General features: G+C 46.3%; 9 protein-coding genes across 9 annotated transcripts; 5 read left to right on the top strand and 4 right to left on the bottom strand.

The window, feature by feature from the left end:
* Positions 1-491: 491 nt before the first annotated feature.
* On the top strand, positions 492-983 carry GLAREA_09124 (uncharacterized protein; the record flags this gene model as incomplete). Its single annotated transcript, XM_008078085.1, has 1 exon — positions 492-983. One exon carries the CDS (start codon positions 492-494, stop codon positions 981-983), a length of 492 nt encoding a protein of 163 aa, XP_008076276.1.
* A 454-nt stretch (positions 984-1,437) lies between these two features.
* Positions 1,438-2,312, bottom strand: GLAREA_09123 (uncharacterized protein; the record flags this gene model as incomplete). The annotated part of the gene is made up of 2 exons (XM_008078084.1): positions 1,438-1,802; positions 1,856-2,312. 2 exons carry the CDS (start codon positions 2,310-2,312, stop codon positions 1,438-1,440), a joined length of 822 nt encoding a protein of 273 aa, XP_008076275.1.
* Positions 2,313-2,923: 611 nt separating this feature from the next.
* Positions 2,924-4,971, top strand: GLAREA_09122 (alpha/beta-Hydrolase; the record flags this gene model as incomplete). Its single annotated transcript, XM_008078083.1, has 3 exons — positions 2,924-3,044; positions 3,237-3,532; positions 3,580-4,971. 3 exons carry the CDS (start codon positions 2,924-2,926, stop codon positions 4,969-4,971), a joined length of 1,809 nt encoding a protein of 602 aa, XP_008076274.1.
* Positions 4,972-5,218: 247 nt separating this feature from the next.
* Positions 5,219-6,199, bottom strand: GLAREA_09121 (RING/U-box; the record flags this gene model as incomplete). The annotated part of the gene is made up of 1 exon (XM_008078082.1): positions 5,219-6,199. The coding sequence occupies one exon, from the start codon at positions 6,197-6,199 to the stop codon at positions 5,219-5,221; it is 981 nt and encodes a 326-aa protein (XP_008076273.1).
* A 1,103-nt stretch (positions 6,200-7,302) lies between these two features.
* On the top strand, positions 7,303-12,166 carry GLAREA_09120 (PH; the record flags this gene model as incomplete). The annotated part of the gene is made up of 3 exons (XM_008078081.1): positions 7,303-7,758; positions 7,812-11,976; positions 12,024-12,166. The coding sequence occupies 3 exons, from the start codon at positions 7,303-7,305 to the stop codon at positions 12,164-12,166; spliced, it is 4,764 nt and encodes a 1,587-aa protein (XP_008076272.1).
* Positions 12,167-14,476: 2,310 nt separating this feature from the next.
* GLAREA_09119 (ARM repeat-containing protein) lies at positions 14,477-18,130 on the bottom strand (the record flags this gene model as incomplete). Its single annotated transcript, XM_008078080.1, has 11 exons — positions 14,477-14,643; positions 14,694-14,814; positions 14,862-15,043; positions 15,091-15,325; positions 15,376-15,477; positions 15,526-15,866; positions 15,916-17,105; positions 17,151-17,335; positions 17,391-17,851; positions 17,906-17,984; positions 18,041-18,130. 11 exons carry the CDS (start codon positions 18,128-18,130, stop codon positions 14,477-14,479), a joined length of 3,153 nt encoding a protein of 1,050 aa, XP_008076271.1.
* A 1,560-nt stretch (positions 18,131-19,690) lies between these two features.
* On the top strand, positions 19,691-22,162 carry GLAREA_09118 (Amine oxidase catalytic; the record flags this gene model as incomplete). Its single annotated transcript, XM_008078079.1, has 6 exons — positions 19,691-20,067; positions 20,148-20,253; positions 20,299-21,339; positions 21,436-21,795; positions 21,877-21,908; positions 21,958-22,162. The coding sequence occupies 6 exons, from the start codon at positions 19,691-19,693 to the stop codon at positions 22,160-22,162; spliced, it is 2,121 nt and encodes a 706-aa protein (XP_008076270.1).
* Positions 22,163-24,001: 1,839 nt separating this feature from the next.
* On the bottom strand, positions 24,002-25,115 carry GLAREA_09117 (uncharacterized protein; the record flags this gene model as incomplete). The annotated part of the gene is made up of 4 exons (XM_008078078.1): positions 24,002-24,254; positions 24,336-24,432; positions 24,491-24,747; positions 24,805-25,115. 4 exons carry the CDS (start codon positions 25,113-25,115, stop codon positions 24,002-24,004), a joined length of 918 nt encoding a protein of 305 aa, XP_008076269.1.
* A 1,065-nt stretch (positions 25,116-26,180) lies between these two features.
* Positions 26,181-27,029, top strand: GLAREA_09116 (uncharacterized protein; the record flags this gene model as incomplete). The annotated part of the gene is made up of 2 exons (XM_008078077.1): positions 26,181-26,787; positions 26,833-27,029. 2 exons carry the CDS (start codon positions 26,181-26,183, stop codon positions 27,027-27,029), a joined length of 804 nt encoding a protein of 267 aa, XP_008076268.1.
* Positions 27,030-27,155: the final 126 nt, after the last annotated feature.

Below are 27,155 nucleotides of genomic sequence, written 5' to 3'. Positions count from 1 at the left end.
ATTATTAATCGTCCCGGACTTTAGACCCCTGCTTGAAGAATGCCCCTCCAAAAGATCACACAATATTCGACCAGTAGATAGATGTCCTCTTTTGACTGGTTATTCCTGACTACTGTGTAACTTTCTATATATCAAAATAGCTTCATATTGCACCGTCCATGACTTCAAAACTCAACATTATCGATTCTGGAAGTTTCTTTGAAATCAATTGATTGATCAGCAGATGTATTTCGTGGGTACCACATAACATATGCGGGTCAATTTCACCCCGCCGGAGTGTATCAGGTAGGAGCGAGTTGAATGGGCGGTCAGGATTGGACGGCAGTTATTGCAGATCAAGCCACGAGGCTTTGATGAATTAAGACTTAAGTTACTTAAGTTGAGTAGATTTCCTCCTTCATGCATTCTCAGTCTCAAGTTCATTCCACTCTCCAACTACAAATCCGATATCTCACTAAATCACACTAAATCACCACCAACACTTCAACATCATGTCCGTCTCACTCTACGAAGCCACAGTCCCAGGCTTCATCCAGCACCTCAACACCTTAGACAGACTCCTCACCAAAGGCGAAAACCACGTCGGCGAAGATGGCCACCAGAAACTCCTCGACGCCCGTCTCATCGAGGATATGAAGCCACTCACCTACCAAATCCAAAGACTCTCGGACACCAGCAAATTCCTCGCCGTCCGTGCCGGTGGCATCGAATCTGAGCCATGGGTTGATGATGAGACTACCTTCCCTCAATTACACGCTCGAATCCAGAAGACGATCAAGTTCTTGGAGAAATTGGATGGAAAGTTCCCAGAGGATGTTGCTACGAAGGAAGTCGATTTTTCAGGCCGAACGATGCCGGGCAAGGACTACATTCTTCGATTTGTGATCCCGAATTTTTTCTTCCATTATGTTACTGCGTATGGGCTTTTGAGAAAGGAGGGTGTTCCTGTTGGAAAGCTGGATTACTTGGGACAGACTCAGTAAAGGTTGTGAGAAAGTGGGGAAGACATTAGTGGGGGGAATGGTATGGGCGGACGTCTCGTTGAGTCTGATCCGTCATTTCTCATTATCCTGTCTTCGAACGAGGGTTATGAAATAGGGCAAGGAGTCTGGAAAAGCATGAGTTATGTGAAACGAAGCAAGTTATGGTAGCTTGAGAATAAGAAATGCGCCTCTCATCAAGTTAAAATTTGTAGCCAAACGTGAGCCCACGTGTTCTGGAGGACCTATTACGATAATATCGACGGTCTTTGAAGATGGAACATCTTATTGTTAAGTCGTTCCGCTAAAATTGTGGAAGTGGATTCATTGATACCAAACATGTTGTAACACCGCCCAATGCTATTCCTCACAGTAACGCCACTTATGCCTTCAAGCTGTAATACAGTCGTTCATCGTACAACATACTGCCCCAAACTACCTGCCACTCTTAACCCATTCATGACCTCCCCTCTTCATTCCTAAACCTCTCATTCTCTACTTCCCTCCAATCCCTTTCTATCGGTTCATGTCCAGCCGTCTCCTTGGCCGTAGTCGCAAACGCCGGTTTTCCAGCATACAATTGATGTCCAGGCGACTGCATACTTCCTCCCTCCAATTCCTTACTCACAGCAATCGGCTGGTTTCCGCGAAACCGTTTGCGCATATCTACCATCCCGCGCTTGCACTCGCCATATCCTTTCTTGAGTTGCTGACATTTCGTGGGCATGGTGTCAATGAGTGGAGGGCGGAGACAGTCGGAGGGTTTGTTTCGGTAGATCATTACGCATTCTGATTCTTGAAGACATTGCGCGAGCGCTTCTCCTAGATTGCGGGTCAGGTGGTTGTCGAGTAGAATGGGTTAATTGGATACTAACGGATGTCTTTGCACGAACTCGGCATTTCAGCGATTTGTCGCTGTAGCTCTACGTCAATTCTATCCTCCAGATATTGGTTGACGTCTGGAAGATTTCGTAAAACAGTGCCGTGGTGGCTGAATAGAATTGGCGGGGCTCGAGCTGTTATTGGAGTCGTTCGGCGATTTCGAATCCTGTAGGTGTTGAATGCTGTGTAAAAGCCTGGGATATGTATTGATTTACAGAGCTCTGCTTCGAAAATGGCCGCCGCAATAGTCTTAGACTCAGTATATGTAGATGCTTGACTCGATGCTAGAGGAGAACCTGCGCTGGAATCAACACTTTGGAGTCTAAAAATATTTGTCGCTTTCCATCTGAAGCTCGCGCATGGTGTCAGTATCGAATTGCTTTGATCCTGGTAGACGGGAAAGGTTGTTCCGTTCCGAAATGCAGGTGCATCTTGAGCTTCCCCTGCCATTCTTCACATGCAAACCGTTGGCGCATACAATTAATGGAACGGAGGATTGAGGAATTTCTTGCGGTCAAGAGAAGGTCGAACATGTTACACATATAGCCAGCGATTGCCGACATTGCAAAGTCCTCCATCGCTACTACTTCCCTTCATTAAGGGCTCAATCGGTCGCAACACCACGCATGTGACATCACCGGGACTCTGGGATGTAGGTAAGATAAAGTTCATCTGGTCCAATCCGGCAGCGCAACACACTTATCAATCCTATTTCTAAGGCGAACACTAACGGCTGTATAGCGAAAATTAGAAGTTCTTAATCTCAATCCACCAGTCTCTGAACTCATAGTTCTTACTTCACTCCAGCAAGAGTTTTGTACATACTCGCCATTTGCTACAACAAAACGCTATTCAATTTTCTTTCATATCATCTTGATTCTTGCTTTTTTGTTTATAAGCCAGGTGGACACCTCTAAAGGAGCGTTCCCGCAAGTTTTTCAATTGTCGGACGGCGCGTTTGCTAGCGATTAGGTTGTTAGACTTACGTCAACGTTATGGCTCCCATACCTTTTCTTGGTCGGTTGAATATGTGAGTACTATGACATTGTTTGCTCAACAGCATGTCTACTCAAGAAACTGAACATACACTGATGACTATCAGCGCCGAATATGTTGCCCTGGTAGGGTCTTTTCTTTTTGTTGGATTGGAGGCTTTCATCAGGATACTGACCCTTGCTTTACGTGAGTCTACGTGGTCTTTAATAAGGATCTCTAATTGACTTCGAACAGCTACTTCGATAATAGATCTATTCTACCGTGCTTCGCGGAGGTTATTTCTCAGGTTCACATCGCCAGCTGCGAAAAAGTCTGCTGTCAAACAGGAAGGCGAGTATTCGCGATTGACTGCTCTGAAATTCTGTTAATGTGTTGTAGATATCTCCACCGCTGTTCGTAATGCATCTGACTTTGTAGAAATATGTGCCCTCTATGGCTACTATGCAGAGGAGCATGTAGTTCGAACAGGAGATGGTTATCTTCTTGGACTACATCGACTCGCCTGGCGCAAAGGCGAGGAGTCTCAGAGAGTCAACAACGGACCCGACAGCGTTAAGAAAAGCGTCGTGTATCTGCATCATGGTTTACTCATGAACAGTGAGGTTTGGGTTTGCCTTACTGATGAGGAGAGATGTCTACCTTTCAAGCTTCTGGAAAAAGGCTATGATGTTTGGGTGAGTACTCGTGTTGACCACAGAGAAATGAAGCTTACGAATCTCAGTTGGGTAACAATCGCGGAAACAAATATTCTAAGAAGTCTGTGCACCACTCACCTACAGACATTCCATTTTGGAATTTCTCAATGGATGAATTTGCTCTCCATGATATTCCGGACAGTATCAGCTACATTCTTGAAGCTACCGGAATGCCTTCTTTATCATATATCGGCTTTTCTCAAGGAACAGCTCAAGCATTTGCGACTTTAGCGGTTCATCCGAAACTCAACGACCAAGTCAACGTCTTTATTGCCTTGGCACCAGCCATGTCACCTGCTGGTCTTTCAAATGGAATCGTAGATGCTTTAGTGAAAGCGTCACCTCAAGTCCTCTTTCTTTTGTTTGGTCGACGATCAATTTTAAGCTCGGCAACGATGTGGCAATCGATTTTATATCCGCCAATTTTTGTGCGCGCTATTGACATAGGTCTGGATTTCCTTTTTGGTTGGAAGGCTCGTAACATTTCCATGAGCCAGAAGCTAGCAGCTTATCCACATCTCTACTCATTTACCAGTACCAAGAGTGTGGTCCACTGGTTTCAGATTATCCGTACCAAATCATTTCAAATGTACGATGATGATGTTCAGCCAGTCGTATCTTTAGGAAGCGTAAGCAAATACACCAAAGTCGCCAAATTCCCGACTCGAAATATCAAGACACCAATTGTTCTCGTCTACGGAGGCAGTGACTCTCTCGTCGACATCAAAGTCATGAAGCGAGAACTTCCAGCACATACAATCGCCACTGAAATCCCTCACTACGAACATCTGGACTTCCTATGGGCACGAGAAGTGGATACACTAGTATTTCCCCACGTTTTCGACGCTCTTGATAGCTTCGTAGACGCAGAGCATTCTCAAGAGGAATACAACAATTATCATTCCGCACGTCACGCTTCCATGAACGCAGGCGCTCAAATGAAATCCTTGACCTACATGTCCGAGGACGAAAGTAACCAAGCCAACACCTACGCAGAAGTCGCAAGCGCTACACCTAGTAACGGCATCATCTCTATGCGCTCCCCACAACATTCATCGTCTTCAGCAAGTGCCCGTAAGCGCGCCAGAATGTCGACTTCAGAATACGACTCAGGTGAGAGTTCGCCTAACTCGCCGGCTACACCCACACGTGCGAGCAGAGATTCTGAGCATGGGAATTGGAATGGCAATGGCAATTTAACGCGTAAAATGAGGCAAGCGAGAAGTGGGAGTATTGGCTCGCAAATCAGTTTTCAGGAAAAGAATGGGAGAGGGATTAGTATTGGGGCTAGTAAGGCTGTTAGCGGTGTTGTCAGTGGTGTCGGTTTGGGCGGTATGACTGGTGCGAAGGGGAGTGGTGATGAGAGTGTAGGGAAGAGTAAGAGTAAGAGTAAGAGTAAGAGTAAGAAGGAAAAGTAGAGTAGAAAGTGTTTGGAAGCGCGATATTTTGTAAGAGGTAGTTTTTAGATGAGAAGAATTTCTTTGACCGTTACTCGTAATAGCTTAAATACTAAGTATAATAGTATTATGGCTGTCATCTCTACTGAGCTCGTGATTAGAGAATTACCGTACTTACCACACATAGAAAATCTTATTATTATGACTCAATCGTACGTGAAGACTTTAAACATTTATTTTAGATTCATAAATTGTATAATATTCAAGATCACTCCTCTTCCTCCTCCTCGCTAACCTCCTCCCCAGCCTCAATAGCCTTTTCCCTTCTCTTCCTAGCCTGCTCCCTCTTCCTCTCCAGCAACTTCTTCAAACCCTTCGCAACATTAAACACACCTCCCGTCCCCGACCCACACGCCGCACAGCTCGGATCTTTCCGATACCTCTTCAACGCACACCCCTCACAGAAATAATGTCCGCACCTCGTCACAATCGGATCCTTATACTTCTCCCGACATATAATACACGCAAACGGGATCCCCTCTAATTTATCATCCTCGTCCTCCTCTTCAGCGTCCTGATCTCGATTCGCAGAGGCGACTTTCACACCGCTTACTTTTTTGCCTTTGGTAACGGTCTCCCATTCTTTATCCAACTGCCAGCCTTGCTTATAGTCCTCGCGCGCGTGCAGGAACTTGCAATTATCCCCAAACCCGCAGAAGCCGGTTTGTTTGTAGTCTTTACATACATCCGGGGCGAAATCGGTGACTGTTATGGTGCGGATGTTCGTGGGTGCTTTCACGGGCCCGATGGAGCGGTTTGGAGCGTCGGGGTTTTGCTGGATGAATGTCGTTGGGTTGGCGAGCCCTTTGTAGGTTCCTTCGCTGCCGGGGACGGCGCGTGTTGAGCCAAGGAGGTTTTTACTCGATAGAGCATCGGTTGCGTTCTCGTCGTACCAGTTTGTCTGCTTAGTTGCGTCGTTGGAGGATTTTATGGTGGTGCTTCGGGAGGCGACGTAGTTTGGTGCTGTGAGATCTGTGGTTGAGGGGATATTGGTGCGAGATGAGGCGGTGATCACGCCTGTGTTCTTCTTTCTGCGCTTTATCTTGCGACCGGTGTCGTCTTCTGAGGACGAGTAGTCGGAGCTGTCTGATGCTGGGGGTGGAGTGGCGGCTCGTTTTCGAAAGTTGGATTTCCCGGTTCTCTTTTTGAAGATTGCTACGGGTGCTGATGCAGCTTCTGTTGATTCCATGGCGCAGTGTTTGAAGGGAAAATAGATGTATCAGACAACTGAATTGACCGTTGTGTTTCCAACGCTCGATGTCGAGGGCACGTTCAATATTGAAATGCGGTTCAAGAAATAATGGGCCAGGTCGTTTACACAAGGCTGAGGCTGACATCGATCTCGGTACGACCTCGGCATCTCCCTGTGGCTTACAAACTGGCTGCCTCAGGAAGGAAGCCGGTAGAGCTCGTCTGCAAGGTCTGTGCTGAAGTGCTCCGTCCAGACCATGTTTTTGGGTTCGTTTTCACATGGGGAACAGCTAAAGAATGCAAGGGTATTCCCCATCCAGAATCTGGTGATGATTTCCTAATCTCCTCCAAATTACGTCGTCTATGCAACCACCGATGCGAAAGTAAACAAATCCACTCAAGTACCAAATAAAATAAATGTTTATGCCATACCGGTTGCTGCTCCGTATTCATGCCACAGTTGACCGAATAAGAAAATGCAGTGTAAACATTGCGAGATTTGACCCAATGACATGCGTTAGTTTACTTGAAGACTAAACTAGCGAGGTACGCAACTCAGCGGCGGTGCTGCTTGTTTTTATCGGCCGTCGAGATCCCCAAGACCACCGAATCACCGACCGATCTGCTTTTCTCCTCAACCTCACCTCAACAAGAGGAGTAGTCGCAATTCTTTTGCACACGCTCTATTCCGAGACCTCCGGTTGCTCAGTAATTTGCAAGAGCCAAATTGCTTCACCAGCCCAATTCGTCGCGTCTCGAATTGCTCTCGACTCTGGAAACGACTGGCTCCTCAGGAACGCGCCCCCCTGACGACCCACGATCGGCAATCTTTAGTCGGCTGTCAACATCACAACACAACACGACACAGCTCGACAGCTAACGGCCCCGGTACAACATTGTCTGTTGGTATTTCCTAGGACCAAACACATTGTCCTCTGCTGACAGATAATCCAAGACACCGTTTTCTACGAGGTTTGACAAAATCAAATTATCCGCCAATCTCAACTGGTACGAGGAGCTAGTGCCAAACCAGGAAGGAAGTTCGTGGGCGGCAACGACGAGGAAAACAGACACAAGTCGTGTCGGCGCGCCAGACAGATCATGGCAACATCGTTAGCGATGGAGCAACCTTCTCTAGCTTCACAAGACATGTCCCCAGATACACAGGACGTCGATCCATTTCTGTCGAGCTCAACAAGCTCGAACCGCCAAAGATTCTCTCCTTTCGATGCACAGCTATTTGCTCTAGGCCAAGATGCCTCACCAGATCAAGCGAAGCACGCGTTGGAATCACATCTAGCGGAAACGGAACGACGTATTCAGGAAGCTTCCAAGCTTGGTACGGCCCTTGTGCAACAGCGTAAAGAGCTGTCGGACCGGCTGAGGGATGTGGAAAAGCAGCAGAGCGATGCCGAAATTAGCCCCGAGCTTCAGCAGCAGCTGGTAGATATCGAAAGAGAATTTAATGAAGTTGGTCGCGAAAGCGCAAGGGCTTTTTTGCCAAAGTCGAGAATGTCAAGTAATGAGATGGCGGGGTCTCCTTTCACAGGAGATAAAGTAATTACTCCCGTCTTTTTTCCGTTACACCACGACTGTACTAACCTGCTCAGCGTTCACTAAGTCCTACAAAATTCGAAAGCCATGGTGCAAGCTCACCAACCAAACTCAGCGTTCCCAGTCGAAAACAACGCAATCAACCTGCCAATCGCAAGCACGATACCGAATTCTTTACAGAAATTAGCACATCTCTTTTATCCCAAGTCCGACATTTGCAAGCATTGTTAGCAGAAAAAGAAGAATCACTGAAAGCTGTAAAGCTGGAGAATTCTCGATTAGAAATTGAAGCCGAAGGGTTCAGTCACCGCCTCAGAAGCCTCGACGAGAGCGAGCATCGATACAAGGACGAGAATTGGGATTTAGAGACCCGAATTCACGAATACATGGCATCCGCGAAAGAGTCGGCAGATAGAGAGAAGAAGCTCACTCATAGTCTGAACATATTGCAAGTTGAGAAGAGCGCAGCGCAAAAGGAATTAGACGAGATAAAATTGAGTCACGCAAAGCTTTCTGAAGATCACTTGGCAGCCGTCAAGCACCACGATGTCGAATTTGGAAGCGCGAAGAGGAGTCTAGTCTTGGCCGAGCAGGAACGAACCAATTTGCAGCGAAAGGTTGATGAATTAGCAGGTCAGAATACAGAACTCGCCAAGGCCATTGCGCATCAACGAGGCCGAATGGAAAGTCAAGATACATCTCGCGGCTTGACTGACGACGATTTCGATACTGCACAGGATGATGTTACACCTGAACACTCCCCACCACCATCACCGGTAAAAGGAACTCCGAGACATAGCATGCTAGAGTCGGAGACTCTCAAGAGCTCATTACATCACGCCCATCGCATGATCCAAACCTTAAAGGGCACTATCCATCGAGAGAAGACTGAGAAACTCGAGATGAAGCGTATGCTTCAAGATGCTAGAGATGAGTTAGATGCTCGCCGAGTCGAAGGTGGCCTGAATTCTGCAAACGGAAAGCGTAGCCGGAAGGTCGACTCTAGAGAGTTCAAGAAACCAGCAAGACCGGGTCAACTTGGCGGCTTGAGAAACAGCAGAAATGAAATCATCATAGATGATACAAATTGGGAAGAAGACAACGGAGATCATAGCCCAAGCCGCTCCGGCGCAGTTACTGCCGCTCGTGTTGCTATGGGACTTTCGAACCCACCCACCTTCTCTCCCGATTCCAGCGATCATTTCGACACCGCCAATGAGACTAGTGATGCTGCTTTTGAGACTGCAAACGAGCGCGGTACTGAGACTGAAGATTTCCAGACTGGCGTGGAAGATATGGGGGCCAGCAGCGATGAGTTAACAGAGAAGGAAGATTTACCAGCTGGTGCTCGTAGCAAGCCAACGCGTCTTTCTTTGGCAAAGATCGGAAATAGACAGTCGTACCAGAGCACTGCATCAACATCGGGCGAAGATTATGACTTCGATGAAGTCAAAACCCCAACTGTAACTCAGCCTCAACGACTAAAGCTCAGAGTCAGTCGTGGCGGCAACAGACGATCTCGCCAGCCAAGCGAAGAGCCTTCTTTCAAGAGTTCTCCAGCCGCAAGTTTCGCAAACAGCAGTACCCATGGCACACCACAAGCTTCAGGACAGACTCTATTTGCTGAATTGGCTGACATGAGTGACGAAGAGGAATCGATTACTGGTACCCCAAGCAGAAGTGGGTTTACTTCCCCAGCTAGTACTCCAGCAGTGTCGAGACCTAGTACTGCAAAGAACACGCCCGCAGTGCCTTTCGAAATTCCGCCCGTTCCAAAATTACCTATGGTCGACTCATCTACCATGACTGATGTTTGGGAACCAGAGACTTCTTCTCAGAACAGTGCTGTGCCGATACTTGGTGGTATTCTGGGTGGTGCCGCTGTTGGTGCCTCTGCTGGAGGTGTTCTTCATTCGTTCCACGACAGGCATTCATCCACCGGCACACAGGTTGGACCCGAGATGACCGATTCAGCAGCTCAGTGGCACGACGATCAATACATGGACCACCTGACAGTTGATTCACAAGACGGTTCTCGACCAATCTCAATGTCAACATATAGCGACAGTAGCTCTCAATATGATCCAACAGTAATGGACGAGAGACTTGCCAGTTTCCCCTCTCCACCACTCTCAAGAGCACAAACTCCATTGATTAACCTTTCCGCGATCCAGTCCAGCCCTGCACCTTTGAGCATGTCTACAATTTATTCGGAGCATGTGGAGCCGACCGAGCTTGAAATTTCGCCAATTTCTCCTGAACCGGTTAGAGAAGAGGTTGTCCCTGTGAAAGCAGCGCCTCCACCATTAGTCCTCTCGAATATTCAATCTGTGGATACGGAGCCTATCGAAGAGCCCCTGGAATCACTTTCACCACGCACACCAAAGAGGAAAGCTATGATAATTCCAAGAGACGAATCGGATAATGAAGCCGTTGCTTCTACACCAGAGGACCCCTTTGTCGAAACTCGGGACGCTACGCCCCCTCCTGCGCCAACTGAAAGTGTCACCAAATCAGAGGGTCCATCAACCCCCAAAGCTGCCGGATTCCTTGGATCTGTATTTGGCCGGAAGAGTGGCAAGACCCCATCTACACCGATAATAGCTGAAGATGAGACCCGCCAGTCACCAAATGCCTCTCCTCTTATTGAGACTCCGGAATCTCAAAGACCTTTCAAGGAGTTGTCTAACAATACGAATGAGAAAGTCGTAAGGCAACCACGTGCGGAAACCACGGACGAGAGTTGTCAAACTATTGTCACTTCTACTCAGATCGATGAGATGCTCAAGGCTAAGCAGCGGCAGGCTGCAATTCTCATTGAGGATGGATCAAGATCACCCACCTCGCCCAGCAAATCTGTTATCAAAGGCAAGAAATCGCAGGAGAGCATTGCAAGCGTCAATCGCACTCACGATGCTGTTTTGATCAAGAGACAAACTAGTGCAGCAAGCTCCCGACATGGCTCTATGTCAAGCACTCACCCGCCTCTTCCACCAGACTCTAAGCAAGTCATTGCTGAAGCGGCAAAGCGCGTAGGGTCATCAGGTGGTCCTCCGGCGATTATCACTCAACGTGCTGGCTCTATCAATGGTACAACTGGTACTCTCGTTGCCCCGCGTTCAGGGTCTTCGTCCGGTGCTGTGGGAAGCATGGGTCCACCGCTATTCCCAGCTTCTGCCTACAAAAATGGATCATACAGGCCTCGTACCCCATCCGCTGGTCCTAAGAGTCCTTCTGTCAAGGACGGTACTACCCCTCGCGTATTACACTCCTCGGGTGGCAATGGCATGCATTCTCCAACTGGTACTGGAAGATCTCGACGCTCATCGGTGTCGTCATTCGCTTCGGAACTGGAAACTAGATTCAATATTCGTGGTGTCGGCATGCCCCAAGGCATGGGTTCTACCACCGACGAAAGAATGATCAATGCAGTTACCCAGACCATGATTGGTGAATATCTCTGGAAGTACACCAGAAAAGCCGGTCGTGGGGCAATCTCAGAGAATAGACACAGACGTTACTTCTGGGTTCACCCGTATACAAAAACACTTTACTGGGGTGACCATGATCCTTCATCAGCGAAGAATAGGGCCGAGCTTAGAGCAAAGAGTGTGCCAATTGAGGCTGTCAGAGTTGTCACAGATGACAACCCTATGCCACCTGGGCTTCACCGCAAGAGTTTGATTATCATGACTCCTGGTCGAGCAGTCAAATTTACTGCTACTACGGGCCAGCGTCATGAGATTTGGTTCAACGCATTGTCTTACTTACTTCTCCGCGACGAGGAAATGGCCCTCGAGGACACGAAGGAAGTCGCAAATGCGGGTTTGACCGGAGAGGATGTTGCCGAATTCAACCCTCCCTTCCGCAATAGTAGCAGTCGTAAGGGACCTGGCTCACTTTCCTCTTACAACAGTCGCACTACTCGTGATACATCGCCAAATCGCAAAACTAGCAGCCGCTTGTCGAACCACCCCAACAATATGTCAACTTCATCACGAGCGTCGATGGGTACTTTATCACGCCTGAGCAATTACTGGAATCCCGGAAAGAATAGTGGTATCATGGGAAGTTCCAGAAGTAGGCATGGCGTCGGTGGTCAAAGCGGTAGTATTTATGAAGCTAGCGAAGTACATGACAGTGCCGAGGATCTGAGAGAATTGATCGAAAGGCAGGATCGTGAATCCGATAGGCTTGAGAATGTCAGAGCATGTTGTGATGGTAAGTTTCAAACTCGCTAAATTAGCTACTAAACTAATGCTTTACAGGCAAACATGATGTCGGTCACCTACACAGTCAATCTCATAAAAAGAGCAGCGGCCAACCAAGCACGATTGGAGCATCTGGGTCGCGTGCAGCCGCTGGATCTCGGGCCAAGAGTCGAACAAGTGCTATGAGACGCACAGAATGAGACCGATGAGGATATTATCATACTTATCCCAACTTGCGCATTCCATTTTACGAACTTTATGTTTTTCCTTTTGTTTCTCGCCAACTCATTTTACACAATCTGTGCAGAGCACGTTTAACGTTTTGCTTTACGGCCTCGACGCGGAAACTCAATCAAATGATCTGTCTGATCAACCATCTCCTTTTTTGTCAACCTTTAACCTACTAGTGTAATTCATGAAGAGTGCTGCATGTTGGCGTCGAATCTTTTTCTCTGCCAAAAAGCATGACGATCTGGGCTTCTATCCGCCTCTTACAGTCGGACGGTGTTGGGATGTACGTGTATTTTGATGTGAATGATGGTTAGTTTGGTCATATGATGAGAATGAGGGAATTGGGGTGCAAAGCTGAGGTGGGATGGCAGTTAGTTGTAGTAACTGAGTGGATGTAGTGGAATTTAATCCATTTGCAGTCAATGTAACTTGTTCCCATGTGAACCGCAAGGGCATCCAAGTCTTTGCCGCGTAAAAATCAATAATAGTGGTAGAACCAGCTGAGTACCGTTGATTTGGGAATTAAGAGGCGGTCAGAACTTATAATTATTAGTTCGTCATAAACAGAGTTCAGCAATTTCGTACCTACCGAAAATAACAGACGAGATAAGATTATCCACTAATTGGACTAAGTAAATGTCCTGTTTCGACTGCCATCTTTCTATCCCCTCGAGTAACCTAGACGTTATCGTGACCCTAGGTATAAAATTTCATCCTGAGCGCCGCACTTCATAAGATCCTATATTATCAACTTCTCTACAGGAAAACTTAACTTAATGACACGATGTCTCTGCACAAACATCTTTAAGCAAGAGTAGACACTTTATTGTTAATATAGCAACATACTATTATACGCTCTAACCAAGTAGCTATCTTCTAAAAAAAAAAATTGTGTTAGCAACCACTTCCTAGATCGGACAAATCAATCTCATTTCTCGATCGCCACTAAAAATACAGGATTCTCATGGGGAATCTGTTGTTCTTTACTTTACAGCTGTCTAAAAACATCTGTTACCTTACTGTATGATGAAATCACGTTCTGTTTCTTGACAAAGTCACTAAGATCAGGATTCTACGAACGAGTCCGCAAATCAGAGTTCTCTGTAGAGCTCGTTTAGATGTCTATCCGTGTGGGAAATTTTCACTTTAGTGCGGGAAGGGGTTGCACAGCACGTTGAACAAAAATCACACCACTCCAGCTACTAGGCTGAAGCCTTAAGCAGGACACCACTATTGATCCTCCATACAAGACTCTTTTAAACAAGCAACACGAGAAAAAGATCCGAAAGACGTACCCGTCATTCCGAGTATCAAGTCCCGTAAACCCTTCTAAATTCGTAGATTTGGAAGCAAGGATTTATATATCGTTCTTATTTCTGTCGAACATGAATCTAGTCTAACCTCCATTTCCATTCACAGTTCTCTGCATACAGCTTATAAATCTCCTAAAGTCATCACAACAACTCGTGCGTAAACATCAGATATCTTCTACCTTAAGACATTATAAATGAGGGGAAAAGGAGCATTATCTCGAAGATACGGCATGGATTGTCGGATTCCAAGTCAAGATGAATCAACAAAAATAGTAGATGAAGATTTAGGATTGGGGGTGTAAGTTCGTTTACTATTTGAAGATGTAGTTCGAATTATAGCTTATGTGCTTTACAAATTGTGGTACACTATTTAGATTCTTTTGAGAGGGAAAACTGTACCACACCTTGAGTGCGGTAGTGGGCTCAAGCCTAGCTCGTCAAACATGAGCATGCTACAATTTCAAGACTTCACTAGAAAGCAGTGGGGAAAGAGGACAATAAAATTTCGTGACGTTCGTTTTGATTTTTCTGCTCATTGTACCCATATCCCATCCCAGTCATCGAAGTACTATCTGACTAGTCTACCTACCTAACTACAACCACCCACTAATTCACGCCATTCGTACCCAGTGACCTCCACCACAACGTCAGCCTCTTGTTGGCTTCTTTTCCATTAACCAGTAGCCTCAGCTAGCCGGCTATCCCATGAAGCCCCCCATTCAACCCACAAGGCTCCATCCATTCGCTCGTAAAAAAGTAAAAGCAATCAAATCTGCACCGTGCTTGCGACTGTTCGATAGAGTATATCCGCAATCTTGAGGGGGAATGAAAAAGAATGAGGGTGACATCTAACTCTATTTCGAATAGATGGTCACATGAAAAACGCCGTCCGAATGCAACAGGCACGCTTGAGCTACCAATTTATTACCCCAGTCCAAAATGCTCTTTGCAAATCTGCTTCTAAGCTCATGTTGCTCCGTTGACCACTAGACCAGGAACGTTGGCTTGGGCGGCTGCTGCTTGAGCAGCCAGCGATTCGGCCTGCTGTACGACTCCGTGAACGATGGTTTGTTCGTCTGGGCTGAGATTGCCAGTAAGCGAGCCATACAACTGAGGCTGTTCTTGTTGTAGTTCTAAATAGGCTGGTTAGCAGAAAACGGCTTGAGGATTTTGGGCGACGTACTGAGAAGGGCATCGCGGAACATCATGTACGGCTCTACTTTATCGAGTGGAGTCTCAAGAAGACTCTCCTCGCCAAGCTCTTCATCTGAATCGTCATCTTCAAGATTTTTGAACTTTTGTGCCTATGACAGATTAGTAATTTGGTGTGGCAAGAGCTCAGATTACATACTTCTTCGTTCAAGAACTCGAGATAAGCAGTGCTCTCATCCTTGACTTCTTCGGTTTCTTCTTGTTCATTTTCTTCGCCCCACTGGTTATCGTCGCCAGCCCATGGCTCTTCTTCCTCATCCTCGTAATCGTCGTAAGCAGACTGATCGAGAGGGAAGTCATCCTTGAGAACATCATCGCGTTCTTCGAGCCGTTAGCCTAAAAATACAGAGCGGGTTTGAGGTGCTTACTTTTCTGCGCAGCTGGGAGTGTTTGGAAGAGTCTGACGATGCCTTGTAATAATCTTGGCCACCCTGTCTGAACGCTAACCGGAACTTGATCGGCATTAAGGGTAAGAAGAGAAACAATGGCCGCAATGGAAAGCTTCTTGTCGTGAACTCTAGCGAAACTGTCGATGTTTGAGAACCATAAGCTGAAAAACTTGTTGGTCCACTGATTGGACTCGAGGACGTGAAGTGCAAGCACCTAATTAATATCAGTAAATTGTAGTAAATGGGGGAGCTAATGAGCTTTACGGGGTTGTAGTAGATGGCATTGATGACCATCTCCATAAGGTGTATCTTGTACGATTTGACTTGGACTTCAGAACTGGTCAATATACGCATTGCCATCCCGATCTAAGATATAAGTGAGCATGGTATCCCCACTCTAGCCAAAAGACTTACGAATTCGACCACCTGTTGATCGGCATGTCCTTTTAAGCTGAGCATGATGCCTTCTGCAAGCTTGCATGCACAGATTCTATCCACTCCGCCAACTTTCTCATCAGTAAACATGTCTTGGACCATGCTGAACATAGCAGCTAAGTAAGCCGGCGTGTCAATAAGATGCTGGCGGCCATATTGAACGAAGTTATCAAGCGCTGGAAGCATGTCTTCAAGATACAGCTCTGCCCCGGCTTTGAAGGTCGCATGAATAAGCTCAAAAGCTTGCCACATAGTTGGAGAAATTGACTTGGCGGCGAAGGTGCAGCTGTCAATAATTTCGAAAACCTCATTGTACAAATCTATGTGCTATTAGCAAAATTTGCGGAATATTCAAAGACTTTGTCCTACCATATAGCTTATTCTCCAAAGTAACTTTGATAACAGGCATCAGAATTGATTCCATGTGGAGCAAGACATCTGGTGTGCTTTCCAAGGTGAGGATAAGCGTGCCAATTGTCTGCAAAACACCAAGTGCTGTAATGCTTTTATCGTCAAGGTAGTCCCCGTAGCTATCTTCGTCATCTCGCTTGTCATTCTTTTCCAACAACTCCCGTACAATCCTCAAGTAAGTATCTCTCAGCTGCTCACTCAATGCTACGGCGAACGGGGTCAATTCAGCAGCAAATACCTCCACAAAATCTTCCATTACATTAGACAAAGCATCAACGTCAACCTCATTTGCAAGCTTTAGTAGTTGCTGCATAATCTGTGGAATGTTTTGTTGCATATTCGTTCGGATAACATCGTGTCGGATCAAAGGCTGAAGTGCGAGAGCAGCCTCCACTCGAACGGGCAACTCAGGATCTGCCATACACTCCAGGATGTTGCGGTAGATATGCAGGAGGTTATCAGGGTTCTTGAAGTCCAATTGCTCGAACTTTTCAACCGTGTCACAAGCCCGGGCTCGAAGAAAACCTTGTGGGCTGTGGAAATCTGGGAAAACGTATCGTGACAGGAAATGCTCTACTTGCTCGGCAATTGGACTCTTCTTCCCAAGGATAACACTCGAGAGAGTGCCAATCATCCTCAAGGCTCCCTCCTTTGCAATATGGTTCTTCATCGATTCTTCGGCAACCTCATATTCGTTCACGATAGTGTTTATGAATGCAAGGATAGCAAATGTGTTCTTTCTTCGCACCTTTGTGAGCGTTACCAAAAAATTGGTTGCCGCGACATCTGGAGCTGAAACTTCCTCGTAGTAATTTAGTTTGTGATGAAGGTATTCTTCGGGGTCCGTGTCGAACTTTTCCACATCTTCTTCTGATAGACACATAACTGGGAAGAGGAAATGGGTGACGAGTGTGTCAAGGTGCGGTTTGAGGTGGGCCCACATCTGCTTTGGTCGTACACACTCGTCAAGGAAAACCAGTGTATATGAGAGACATGGACGACTTAGCCACGTAGTTTTCGCGACCCATTTTTCGATCTGCTGGAGATAACCTTTCAGAATTTCAGGCGCAAAATTGGCCGTGAACATCTTCGCAAACTCTGTGTAATCTTCTCCGTTGCCTTTCTGCAGTGATGAAGGATTTCCATATCTGTAGGGGTCAGTGAACGACTTGATGAAATCACGTAATACTCACCTAACGAAGAGCCGGTTCAAGTTGAAATATGCCCATTTCTTAGCCTTCCACCAATGATTTGCTTCACGCTCTGTCACATCTTCAGGCAATGCGGTTGATGGTACTTCTTTCGCCACTGTCTGAAGAAACAGGGTACACCATCCAATAACAACCTGCTGTTCCCTTAAAGAAGTTGCAAGCTCGAACTAAAATTCGTCAGCACTTCGTTGGACCCATTCAAGTATCCCCATCATAACTCACAAAGGTCGCATGCTTGTATGCCTTCAAAACGATGTGAAGCATTTCGCCAGCCTCTTCGCTCGTCTCATTGACCAATCCTTGTCCAATAACCAAGAGTCTAGGGAAAGTCGCATCGACTATCTTATCGAAATCGGCGCGATGTTCCCCAGATTTGAAGCGAAATACTCGACACAGAGCCAGAAGACACTGCAGACCGGCGAATATAGAGGCGGCATCGTTGGTGTTGAGCAGCTGAAGTGTAATATCTATGAACGCCGGCCACTTCTGTGGGAAATCGTAATGTAAAATCTTTTGTAGGACTGGGACTAACTGTTGTCGAATCTGCGGCGGGGAAGCTGACAACACTGGCAGCAGGCGATCTCGAAACCTCTGCTTCTCGTCTTCCAATATAGGTTTGTTTTGTGGGAAGTCCTCGCTGACAGACCATCCTCTCGTAACTCGATTCTTTAGATACACAACGGCTGTAGCGGTGCATTAGTTTCGTAGAGGGGTGAAGCTATTTGGAGACAGCGTACTCGAAAGACGAACGGCGGGATCAGTTTCTGCTTGCAGAATATCTAGAAGGGCATCTGTGAAGCCTGGATGTTCTTCGGCCTGGTAGAAAATAATTAGTTGATAATCTCAACACAGGCTGCGTGCTCAGGGCTTACCGTCTTTAGATCCAGCTCAGCGCGACGACGAGTGTCGGTGTCGGCGCTGAGTGTCGCAACGACGCGACCACGTAGCTGGACCACATCCATGGTAACTATACGAATGCGCCGGTTTTATCAGAGGCGGTTGGGCAGGTATGAAGCCAGAACGCAAAGGTGGAAAAAGGATTGTTGATGTTGAATTTTGGTTGTGCCTCTGCCTCGCTAGCGTCGGGTATTTTGATATTTTAGACCGCCGTTGCAGCAGGCGATATTTTCCCAGTCGATCGTCTAGTGTTACAACACATGCAACATGGAGAGGAAAGGGGGAGAACTAGGAAAGGTGCAGGATCGAGGAGTGATGCACAAGGGTTCGGCTGCTGAGTTTGAAAGCCAGAAAACAAATGCATAAGTAATCACCGCCCAGGACGCGTGGATTTTGGTTGTCAACGGTTGTTATGCTAGCGAATGCCTTCTTGGGCGAATACACGCCCTTTGATTAGAGACCTTGCGAGGTAATGCGTAAATATTATTCAAGCCACTTATTTTCACTGGTTTTCAGACGAAGTGCCGATATATTTCTTTTTCATACCACTTATAATAGCCATTAGGTTATATTGTACAATACAAGCTTTTCACATTTCCCCCGCCTCAAATTTACGTGCAAGGACCTTCACTCGCAAATATGATAGGACAGACTCACTCATTCTTCTTTTCGCCAATCGATTACAGGAACATCGCAGAAGGCACGTGGAAATCAGCAGCATCCAGTCCCGATTATGCAGCATAACCAAAATGTTGATTGACCGGTTTCCTATGTCAGCTTTGTACATATCTTCGTTGCATTGCTTGTTTCACCCCCATGAGGATGCAGCGACCCCGCGATCACGTGTTGATTCCAAGCTTCTCGCTAGAAACTTGATCCGTTCCGAGAGCATCTTCGGATCGAGTGAGCCAGATCACATCCATTCCCGTACTATACTACCACTTCTCATGATTTCTACAATATTGTCTCCGATTGTCATTAGTCATTAGGATTACTCAATATTGCGGAGAAGTTTTGGTGCCAGCGCAGGCTTTGGACTATATATAAGCAGTGACTTTGTCCAGACTCAAATGTCAATCGAAATCGTCCTCTCCGAGTAACAATAATAGTCAACACAACAACCAACATTCCGCGGACGTTGCGATACTGCATCAAAACTCCGAGACTTCCAGGCACTTCCTAGGCGAATCGGCCATCAGAAATAGCAACTCTTGTCGCCTCAAGCACTATGGTAAAGTGATTTAGTCATCCTAAAGAGGGAGAGGTTCCTTTTGATCAGCGTTGAAAGCAAGTTAGCAATTCAAGGGTCCCGTAGACAAGCGTTGGCTCCAGGTACAGCTAAAACTTCGGCTGCCCAGGTATCAGGGTGTACTTGCCAGATCCAGTCTAGACAAGTGGGGTGAATGTTGGTAAATTAACCCCACTGCGCACTTGCAAGTGTTGACAGCACAAAGAATAGCATGCCGTCACTTACTAGCTTAATATAAAGGTAAGTCCTGGATATTGAAGTATTCACCAGACATTCAATCACCTCTTACTTCCCATTTCTTAAGGGAACTCTCCGTCTGCTTTCTCTAACAATTCTCGATTGTGGAGTTGTGCCACCCTCGGCTATCCCACTCATGATGTCTTCCACTACGCTGATAACAAGAAATGATTCAGCAACTTCTTTGCCTCACCCTCTTGATCAGCTATCGGCTGCAGAAACCAGTGTTGCACGTGGAGTTATTTTGGCTGCACGAGGTGACAATGTCGCAATTAAATTCAGATCCATATTCTTAGAAGAACCTCTGAAAAAGGAACTCTCTCAATTTCTTGATCTGGAGCATGCTGGCCAACTCAATACTAACATACAAAGACCTCCACGTCTTGCTAAAGTTCAATATGATGTTGTGCACGGGACCAAAGGGCCCGAGTATATGGAGTCGGTGGTTGATATAGTAACGAAGAAAGAAGTCGACCAACGTGTTGTAGAGAAGGTCCATCAATCAGGTTTGACAACGTAGGTTCAACCAGAGCCATAACTAATAATAAGCCCTTAGTGTCTTATTCTTTTATACTCAGAAGCTAACATCATGTCAGGCATGAGTTCCGAGAGTTCAATGAAGCATGTATCGAGTCACCGCTTTTCAAGAAAGCAGTTGCTGGGTTTGATTTGCCTGAAGGCTTTGTCGTGTCAATTGACCCGGTAAGTCAGATATAAGAACTAGGAGCCCGATTCTAATGATCAAAGTGGCCTTACGGGGGCGATGCAGAGGTCGTCCCTCGATACACCCAAGGATTGTGCTTTGCTAGAGACAATCGCAACCAAAACCTTGACAGCAACCATTATTCGTATCCGTTGCCAATTATACCAGTCATGGATACTTATACTAAAAAGATTGTCCGCATCGACAAATTGGCTACTGGTGGAAAAGAGGACGGACTGGCTTATGGGACTCACAAAAAAAATGTTCTTGATCACTGTTCCCCAGGAGAATATGTGCCAGAGCTGATGTCACAACCGATGCGGACGGACGTCAAACCATTAAATGTTGTTCAGCCAGATGGACCATCCTTCAAAGTCAGTGGCCATTTGATAGAGTGGCAAAAGTGGAGGTTCCGACTTGGATTCAATCCACGGGAGGGTGCCACGCTTCATGATGTTCGTTATGATGGGCGAAGCGTTTTTTACAGATTAAGTCTCAGTGAGATGACAGTTCCTTATGGAGATCCTAGACCGCCATTTCATCGAAAGCAGGCATTCGATTTCGGTGATGCTGGTGCTGGGCGCGCCGCAAATAACCTGGCATTGGGTTGTGATTGCCTTGGTGTAATCAAATACTTCGATACTGTTGCAACTGAGCCAGACGGAACACCAAGCGTAAGCAAGAACGTAGTGTGCTTGCACGAGCAGGATAATGGTATCGGTTGGAAGCATACGAATTTCAGAACAGAGCGCGCAGTTGTCACACGTTTGCGAGAGCTTGTTGTCCAATTTATCATAACGTTGGCAAATTACGAATATATCTTCGCATACAAATTTGATCAAGCTGGCGGTATTACGGTGGAAACTCGAGCAACTGGTATTGTCAGTGTTGTGAACATTGACCCAGGCAAAACGAGTCCCTGGGGCAATGTAGTATCTTCTGGCGCTTTAGCTCAGAATCACCAGCACCTGTTCTGTGTTCGAATTGATCCCGCTGTAGATGGGTACAACAACACCGTTGTCACTGAGCAATCGTTACCGATGTCAATGTCGAAGGAAACGAATCCATATGGAAGCGGATACGAGGTAAGCGATCGCTCCATCTATAATTGAGTACAAGTTTCGGAAATGTCCAGAATATATCGCAAAACCTACTTCTTCTCGGCTAACACATATGCGCAGGTCAGGCAGACGCCTATCAAGACTTCGCAGTATTTTGATGCATCTCCTACCACAAACCTGACAGTCAAGATGACCAATCCATCAAAGTTGAACCCCATCTCTGGCAAGCCCGTCAGCTACAAATTCATACCATCGGCATCACAATTGATGCTAGCTCACCCTGATAGCATCATGGCTAAGCGTGCACAATTTGCTCAACACCATGTTTGGGTCACCAAATATAAAGATGGCGAATACTGGGCTGGCGGAGAGTTCACAAATCAATCTAAGAAAGAAATCGATGGTGTTGCTGATGCTGTGGCGAGAAAAGAGAATGTGGAAAACGACGATGTTGTTGTATGGAATACCTTTGGTTTGACGGTGAGTTGGATCTTGAATGGTCTTCTGATTTTCATCTATAAGCAAAATATTAGCGGTAGCTAACAAATATTTCAAACACAGCATAACCCAAGAGTGGAAGACTGGCCAGTAATGTAAGTCACATCGATACCACTTTATGATAGATGATACTGACATCAGCAGGCCCGTCGAAATCCATCAGATCCACCTTCGCCCAGCAGACTTTTTTACTTGTAACCCTGCTCTCGATGTACCAGGTGTGAAAAATGCCACTTCAGTACTTGCTTCGGAGGAAGAGTCATGTTGTGCGAAAGGAGACGTTCAACAAGCTGCTAGCTCTCATATCCAGGGCAGTGGACCAGACTACAAGCCGAAGAGTAAACTGTGAGATGATTAGTAAACTTCAAGTATATGCGGGCTCATATATGGTTTGAGTTGGAACTGATTTGTTCTTTCTGTTGTTAGGCTGAGGAAAACAATATAGTCGATGGGGAGTCTACCATTTGACCCCGTCATATAATGCACTCCTCGTACTAAGTCCGCATGTCATTCTCCCGTTCCCCACAGACTACGCGGGTATAACCCAACATCTCCAGCCATTTCTGCACCTCCATCTCGGCACCCAGTCAAATGCCGCTTCGGAACCTTCCAACCGAGAGTCTGCATAACACGAGGAATGCCACCCTACAAGCCCACCCGTTTCGGCGGCACAAAGCTACGGCTCTTTTCGATTTGAGCATAAACTCAAATGTCGACCAACCGTTATACTGCTGCCTTGAATGCAGGCACAAACCCTATATCATGCGGGAAACTTAGGAGTGGTAATGCTACCGTATTGTTGTACTCTTTGGCGGGGTACTTCGTGTTGAACGCCATGTGTAACCGTGGATGTCTTACGAGTAGGGGATTTTGTGATGGATAAAAAGCCTCTTTTTGACAAGATGATGGGTTTACCCCGCTGGAATGTAAGTTGCTCGTAACAGTGTGGAAGACTATTTATTTGCCCTGATCCTCGAACTCAGTCGCGGGTGGTGGATTCGTCTAAACTACTGAAAATTTGGATTTGCAACTCGATCTTCAAAATGCGTACCCTACACAAGAGATCATCATTCCTTCTCCTTAAGTATCCTTTTGTCCCTCTCCATCTTCCACTGCCAAATTAACACCTACCAGTCTCCTAACTCCAATATTTGGTTCATCAACCCCAAACCCAAACCTCTGTCCAACCGCAACCTCAATTCTCCCCAGACCATTATGTCCACTCCCAACACCACCATGTCCAGTACCAGACTGTATAGTTCTTTCCATGGTACCAAACCCATGTGATTGCCCTACTGCTCTCCCGACAACAACGCTTTATACACCTTGTCCAGCGGTGTGTAAGGGAGATTGTAGTACGCAGTATACATTGACCCCTGCTTGTTCGCCTACTAGTTTTACTACGAGGCCGACTACGTTTACGAGACCGACGACGAAGCCCACTATTACGAAACCAACGACCAAGCCGACATCCAAACCTACTACACAACCGACGATCACAAAACCGACGACTAAACCGACACCCACAAAGCCAACTACAAAGCATACGTCCAAACACACCACAAAACCAACAACCACCTCCCCAACAATCCATACTCTAACCATCCCGACAGCATGCCAAACCATAACCCACACCGACGGCCCCGGGTGTCCCACATTCAGTTGTTTCACTCTCCCTCCAAAATGCACCGTAACCAGCACGGTTGTCAATCCATGTGGATGTACTGGTATAGCTGAAGTGACGGATTGTAGTTGGCAGTGTAGGACGGGGTGTAGTGTTGGTAAGTTAAATTTCTTTCTATTTCTTTATGGATATGAAAATGGGGAGAGGTGATGAGAGGAGATGGAGCTAATGTGCAACAGATTATCAGAAATTGTATATTCCGTGTCCGACTTCTCCGCCGGGAGGAGGGTATACGACTACCAGGGTTGTGACGACGCTGAGTGTGCCTACTTATTGAATTTCTGATGCAGGTTTTGTAGGATTGAAAAATTGTCATAAATTGTATCACAGTGTATGTGGGTTGGATTTTAGATTTATGGTGATTGGTGATATTCAAACTCTACTATACAGCACGCTTCTAGTATTTGATCCAAATGTGATCTCAGCACCGCTCATTTCCATTCTAGTAGCCAGCATCTAGAACACAATCCGCCAGATACTTGGCCTCTTATACTGCACAATAGTTCACTCCTCTTTCTCTTCCTCTTTCTCTGCAGTCTGAGCGCGTCGAGAAACAGGTTTAAAATAATCAAACACTCCTTCCCCACGAACTGCAGGTGCGAATTTGGCATTTCTTTGTCCCTTCTTGGTTGTTTTGACAAAGACGCGAAATACAGGATCTTCTTTTCCCTTTCCTTCCTTCTTTCTACATATGTCCTCGCGTTGCTGAGCAGTCAACTGGCCACTTCTCCATTTGGCCAATTCCAGGCAGTAATAACTGTGTAATCCAGTCAGTCAAAATCATAAAGGTATTTCAACCCTGATATCAGAGGGGGACGGGGGGCTAGATTGCACTGACGAATCTGATTTATATTTGATATCAAACCAATCACCCATGTTTTGAACAGGCGATGGTGTTGCTTCACGATATGCTTCTGCCAGTGCCCTTCCTTGAACTGCGTGCGATTGTAAGATACTGTAAAAATACGCCATTCAGATCATTTAACCACTTACTAGGTTGCCCCTCTGCCCTGACCCCAGCAAGAAGAGCTTGAGTTGTGAAATCAACGGGCTCATCTGTGGTACCTTCTTGGCCGCTACCACCCTGGGCTGTGGAAGCGAAGGGTATTTCCTCTCCACTCTGGTGTTCTGGCCCCAGACGTGCTACCCCTCTTGCAGCCATCTTTTCATCATCACCAGTGAAAGGTCTGACGCCATAACCGCTCAAAATTCGATTCGGGTCTATATTCGTTTTGCCTGGTGTGTATTTCCTATGTTTGACTCAGTACTGTGAAATGGCTTAACTACAGTACCAATGGAACACTCACATGGTGGTTGGTCGGTCGAGACAGAGATGAGCGTAACAATCCACATTACAGATGTCTTCTAATGCTCCGTCGCCCGGATCATGTTTGATGCAATCTAAGAGCACTTCTCTAACTAGTTCCCCAACCGCAGGAGATGGTATTGTAGGGGATCGCTTGACGATTGTTATTGATTCTTCAATTGTTTGCGTAGAGATATTTGTAGCAGGGGTCTCAGCTACTTGCCGCTCAGGTGCTAGTGGAGGAACAACAAAGCCTTGCACTCTGCTGGAGATAAAAGAAAGAATGCCAGCCAGCTGGATGAGCTTCCGCATCACGAATTGTAATTCAGACTTTGAGAGAAGTGATATAGTGACACCAAGAAAGAATGGAAATTTCAACTAATAGAGGTAGATATTGGTTGAATGAAATGTAATTATCTGCTTGTACTTTTTGATTGCAGTGGCTGATGATATATATAAACACGATTTGGAAAGTAAGGCTGGGGCTCAGAGATCATCTGCCAGTTCCGTAAGGTCAGGCTGTTGGGTGTTATTTTACGGGCATGTTACGTTGAGTTGGAACTCTTAACACATGATTTGAAAGTGTTTGTACATAGCCAACAAGGAAAGCAAGCTCCCGTAATGACGGAGAGGCTGCTGCCGCCGAAAGGATGTCACTTTTGAAACTTGGCAGGCTGCAGGCAACGCTGCGGCTTTTGGCTTCACGTTAGGCTTTAGCCTTCTCTTTTGATTCAAATCTATTTGTCTGGCTAAAAAAGCCAAATGGCGTACCAACCAACAGCCAAGTATACACAGCAGGAAAAGGCTCGCGTAACCCCCCTTTTCAGGTAATTCAAACGCACATTCAGTGGGCTAGATATTCCTCCAGGTCTCACGGGATTGACCCCAGGATATGGCCGTATAATTGTTACTGGGATCTCTCCTACGTGACTTTCCTCGCAATGTGACTGAGAGAGGCTTAGGGACATTCCTGTTGTTTGAAACTACTTCGAAATGACTTCACGAACCAACTTCAGGAACAAGGACCTGATGTATTTCTGCATCTTCTGACTAAACTTAATGTTAAAGCTCTTTGGAAGCCCATACTGTGTTGGAATCACGACGGGTCATCAGCTGTTCGTATTTCCTATTTTCAAGAAAAATAGTCATTGCGGACAGAAAATAGAAGATTCCTTCGACTGTCAGGTTACAAGTGGCACCTATGTCACCAGGATCATGACAGCTAAGCACGTTCAACATAGAGATTAGAGGTGCTCTGTTTTATAAAGAGCGCGCTCCGGCCTGGCTCTTAAAGATCAAACATCGGCTGGCCCAATCTACAAACACCTAAACCTTGACTTCTTTAAACTTACCACAAACATACATACTCTTTTCAAAATGCATTTTTCAACCATCATTTCTGCTGGTCTGTTCTTGCCAGCTTCTCTGTGTTCACCACTGGTTATTGATACCAATTCTACACCACTGGCCACCAGAGATGAGCTTCCACAGCAAGTCATGGAAGATCTGCGTAATGGTCTCCTCAGTTCTAGTACCCGTCGAGATCTTCCTATTCAGGTCATGAACGATCTTAAGGCCGGATTTGGCGGAGCTGACGTTGAAAAGCGAGGAGACGTCAAAATCAGACATGGTCTGGACTGGCTTCCAGAAAATGTCAAACGGGATTTCACAGCACTTCTCAATGCCACCGAACCTGAACACTACAGTGATTCAGGCGCTATCGAGCGACGGAGTGATGGTAGTCGGTACAATTGTGGCAATAAGCCTTGGGTTCCTGTTGACAATTGGAAAGTCGGCTACGAGCTGTTTTGCGGAGGCCACGTGGGTGACGGAAATGCAATAGAAATTGGCTACGCCGAGAACCAGGCAAGCTTCATAGAAAACGGCAAAGGCTGGAGATCGATGGTATTCAACACAAGACTTACAGAGCAAGACAAGACCAAGTACGACAAAGGCTTGCAGGGTCCTGAGGGACACGTCTATTGTAAGTCCATACCTGTCGCTTCTCATCTTTTTTCTAACATTTTAGTCTTTGTGCACAATTCCTACAAAAACCCAAGTGGTACCATTACCTATGATGAATGTTGCAGGTATCAACAGAAACAAGCCAATACGGATTCGAAGTGTTATCGTAAGGATCATAAAGACACGAAGGGCGGAGCATGGAACGCCCCTGGCTGGGGTCTGGTAGGGGGTTTGGTTTATGCTGGAAGTGCTGCCGATTAAGGTGCAAGTTTTGGGACATTGTGTTGTTTTGGAGTTTTAGTCATCGAGCCATTTTTGCATTGTCTGCTTATTTCTTTTGAGTGGCGAAGGCTGGTTGTTTTGGGGGAGTGTTGTTTTTGTATTGTT

Source organism: Glarea lozoyensis (assembly GCF_000409485.1).
Source record: "Glarea lozoyensis ATCC 20868 chromosome Unknown GLAREA1, whole genome shotgun sequence".
Lineage (NCBI taxonomy): Eukaryota > Fungi > Ascomycota > Leotiomycetes > Helotiales > Helotiaceae > Glarea > Glarea lozoyensis.
The sequence above is the reverse complement of the archived record's forward strand: the minus strand, read 5'-3'. Positions and strand labels throughout refer to the sequence as shown.